Here is a 4322-nt window from a genome sequence, read left to right as displayed (position 1 = left end):
TGAATTTTTCTTATAATTTAGGAAAGATTATATTAAATTTGCAAATAACAGAAATAACAGAATTTGGAATCCAGTTTTGGCGCCAGACATTGTTATTTCAATTTTTGTCAAATTTGTTTCATTTTCATTTCTTCTTAATTTCAGATTATCTCATTAGGAGATACAAGATAATAGGAGTATTGTAATTGAGCTCTCTCTCTCTCTCTCTCTCTCTCTCTCTCATTCTTCCTTTTTCATTTCTAGGTCAGTGATTCTGAACTAGTATCACAGAGACTAACATTACTGTAAAATGATCAGTAGAGCCTACGACAATCATGGAATTAGGTTGGGTGATTTTGGATGGAACGAGTCATGGTCGGGAATACTTTTGCTTTTCAATCAATATTTATTGAAAAATCAGATTTACAGCAGTAGCAGGCAATTTCTAACACTGTTAAGAATTTCTAAGGTTTTTGCTTCTTTTGATATCCTTCAAGTTTTATTTTGCAGTAGTTTATGTCAAAACATGGAACAAGTCAGGGGTGTCCGATGGATTTAATGCACACTGGCACACTCACATAAACAAATAAACTGTATAAAAACATCTAACTATATCAAACAAGAGGGTGACAATAAGCCATCTATCATTAACATCGAGTTCCACTTACAAGGTGCAATAAACACCTCTTCATATGAGGAAAACACAAAGCTTATGCTTCTAAAAACTAATTTAAACCAAAAAAAAATCACGGTTCTGCATTAGAGTCATAAAACTAGGAATCCATAAAATTAATGGACTCCGGAAAAAATAGCTTCAGAATCAATCGAATATGAAGGAAAGATGTAAAAAAAAGAGAACCAGCTTATAGCTAGCAATATCACAAAGGCTACAGCTGTTTCATCTTGACCATCTCTCTCATCTAACGAATGTTTGAGCATCTTTAACTTCTCACACCAACAAAATAATTAGAAAACTTCAGCATCTGTAAATTGAAGTCAAGGACTCAAAAACTACTTCTTCACAAGGAATGGTGAGTCCAAAATCATGTGCAAAGCCAAACTCTTCTTGAGCTTGTTGAAGAAGACATTGAAAGTCCGGATGTGTTAAAAATGATATTGGCACTACATATCTACTTCTGTTTTCTCCAACATAAACCGCGAAGTGGCCTTTTGGTACATCCATCGGAAGGCCACAGTCGTTGTCGTACTCCTGTTTCTTTCCTAAGCTAGAACATCTCTTGAGAATTTTCTTGAGAACAGCCATTTGCTTCAAATTTTGATAGATGAAAGTAATGGAATGTTATGAATATTGAAATGAGGGTGGTGAAGAGAATAGAGGGCTTGTGAAGGGTATATATGGAGACTTAGCTACAGAGGAAGACCTGGACAATATTTACGAGAGAAGGGGTCGTGTAGGGAATGAGGCAAAGGGCAAAGGATAGGCCATGGATGTTTTTCGTTTGAAGTATATGTAGCGCGACATTGTGGGGACAATAAACTTGATAGGCTTTTTGAATATGTTGCCCCTTCTATAATGCAATTTAGATCCTCCCGGCACCTCTATCTGTGACAGTTGCAACATCTCTATCATAAATAATTTGGTGTCAAGACAATTTATGAGGATGTATTAAAGTAGATGATTAGATATATATGAAGGCTTGTATTAGAAATGGGTAGGAGCTAGTTGGTGGAACACTGGAACGATATTTGCTGCAGACTACCTGTATTTAGATGTGAAGTTGATCAAGATGTGGAGGGATTTTCTAGCATTTAAACAGCAAACACAAACTGGAGATCAAAAAGACTATTGACACAAGTAAATTAAGACAGTTTTCGATACTTGATGAGTTAAGCCTGCTGATGAGTTGTCCTCCAACGATTTTAGTAATTTGATATCGACTAGTTAAATTTGTGGCAAATTTCTGTTTATTTGTGTGTAAATTTATGTTTAAATTGCGTCCTGATCACAGTTCTAGGTATAGGGTGCATTCATAAAGGTGAAATATTCCAATAGGGGGTATGGTTCCATAAAGGATTAAGCTCTCAGAAAGTTGCAACTTTCAACCTTGCTCTATGAGTTTGAATTTCCAATGATCTTTCTCCATTTCAGAACAAATTTTGGAGCATATACAGGTTTCATTGCCACGATGGAGTATAATTCCTTTTCAAAGAATACATATTGGTTAATCGACAAAAGCTCAGCCGACTAGGTTGAAAATATACATTCATAAGCAGTTGGAAAACTAGGACTCTAAATCAACTGGGATAGAACCAGTTACTATGTACTTATATTAAACACTATGACATTTTTGTTTCATGCAGGTAAAATTCTACGGTATTTCCTTTTTATTTTACACTAACTACCTGAAGCTGCAGTGATCATAATACTCGACGCACGATTACTGTAACAAATTAAATTGTGTATATGTTATGTATTATTCATCTGTAGACTGTAGTGTAGAAATAAGGAGAGAGATACACTTATATTATAAACTTATATGGCATCTGTATAGATCAGAAGACAGATAACAGGGCTAGATATTCTCGAAATTCTTGTTTTCATGTTACAGCTTATATAGATGAACTCTAAGGAAAATCGTAAATGCAATCTCTTACAGAAAGATAGAACTGTTCGATAGAATCTTGCTACAATGATGGAGCTATCAAGGTGGTCCTAATGAACAATGAAACAAACACCCTAACAGATAATAGCTACAATCTAAATTGAACCCACTTGTAATGAGCACCACTTATGCCAACCAAGCTACTTGCAAGAAAAAGTTGCATCTGCATGTTCTAAGGCTCACAGAGGTGATCTGAAATAGTCATAACTATAAACATTAATTGCAGGATACGGTGATGTCCTGCATTCACGGATTCTCCTTTTGTTTTACTTCCCAACAAATCCTTTCAAGTACAAACACCCCCACAAGTTATCCAGCCATACACAAATTGTGGTATTAATATGTTAATAATATGTGGCACTTGTATCTTATCTTTCATGATTTTTTTCCTTGATATTTTTTTTCTGTGTGCAAAGTTCTGTGATATGCTCTTCATTGCAAATTGGCTCGAAAATTACTACTCTAAATGTGTTCCCAAGGGCATACTTATACGTGTTAATACTCTGTCTGCAAAGTTCTGTGATTTAATTTGAAGACTGCTGAATTTTTTTAGCAAAAGTTTTCCCATTTTTTCCTCTGGAATCCAGATCTTTGTCAAGAAAGAATTATTTTGAGGACAAGCCAAATGAATTGAAAGATTCATGTTTGGTTCGGGAAGGGATCATGGAAGTTTTTAAATGAATGGATAAATTTTGAATGGGGATAGTAAGTCAGGAGAGCTTTCAGAAATTGTCCTTTTTTTGGTGCTTCTAGTTCTAGGAAAAATGTTATAAATTTGCAAACAACTAAAATAACAGAATTTCAAATCCAAATTGGCGCCAAAAGTTGTTAATTTAGTTTTGTCAAATATGTATCATTTCAGTTGCATTTTTTTCTTTCTAATTTCATATTCATCTCATAAGGAGATACAGGATAATAGGAACAATACTTGAGTATTTCAGATGATGAAATAATACAGAGATCATGTCATAATGAGAGACAAGATAATAGAAGCAATGTAATTGAGTTCTTCAAATAATGATAGTAATAATCTCTCTTGTAATGAGTTCTTTGGATAATGAAATAATAGACTCTCTCTCTCTCTCTCATATTTCTAGATCTGTGATTCTGATCCGGAACTAGTATTACAGAGATTAACAAACCTGTAAAATTCAGTAGAACCTACGACAATCGAAGAAGAGTTAGGTAGGGTGAATTTGGATAGAACAAAGAATCAAACTAGGTGTGATAAAATTTTCCCGTCATTGGTCGAAATCATCAAACTACCTCTGCTTCTCAACCAAAATCTATTGAATAATCAGATTTACTACAGTAGCATGCAATTTGTAACAGTGTCCAGAATTTCTAATGTTTTCAGTGTTTTGTTCTTCCAGTCTGCCTTCAAGTTTTATTTTGCACTAGTCATATAAAACATGAAACAAGTAAGCGGTACCAGATTGATTTAATGCACACACACAAACAAATACTGAACAGAAACATCAAATATGTCAAAGAAGAGGGAGATCTTTAACAGGTGACAATAAGCCATCTTTCACTAACATTGAGTTCCGCTTACAGGGCATAGTAAACACCTCTACATATGAGGAAAGTACAAAGCTTAAGCTTTGACCAACTAAGTTAAGCCACAAAAATCTCGTGGTTCTTGGGTTAGAGTCACAATACAAGGAATCTTTGAAATTAACGGATTCCAGAAAAAAAAATAGCTTCAGAATCAAACGA

At 34.5% G+C, this 4322-nt stretch overlaps 1 protein-coding gene across 1 annotated transcript; it reads right to left on the bottom strand.

Moving 5' to 3' along the window:
* Positions 1–606: 606 nt before the first annotated feature.
* LOC141692414 (auxin-responsive protein SAUR50-like) lies at positions 607–1430 on the bottom strand. The gene has a single exon (XM_074497242.1). The coding sequence runs from the start codon at positions 1241–1243 to the stop codon at positions 956–958; it is 288 nt and encodes a 95-aa protein (XP_074353343.1). The 5' UTR covers positions 1244–1430; the 3' UTR covers positions 607–955.
* Between the last annotated feature and the right edge of the window lie 2892 nt (positions 1431–4322).

This window comes from Apium graveolens, chromosome 10, assembly GCF_009905375.1.
Source record: "Apium graveolens cultivar Ventura chromosome 10, ASM990537v1, whole genome shotgun sequence".
In the NCBI taxonomy this organism is placed as follows: Eukaryota; Viridiplantae; Streptophyta; class Magnoliopsida; order Apiales; family Apiaceae; genus Apium; species Apium graveolens.
Note: the sequence above shows the minus strand (reverse complement) of the source record. Positions and strands in the feature narration are given on the sequence as shown.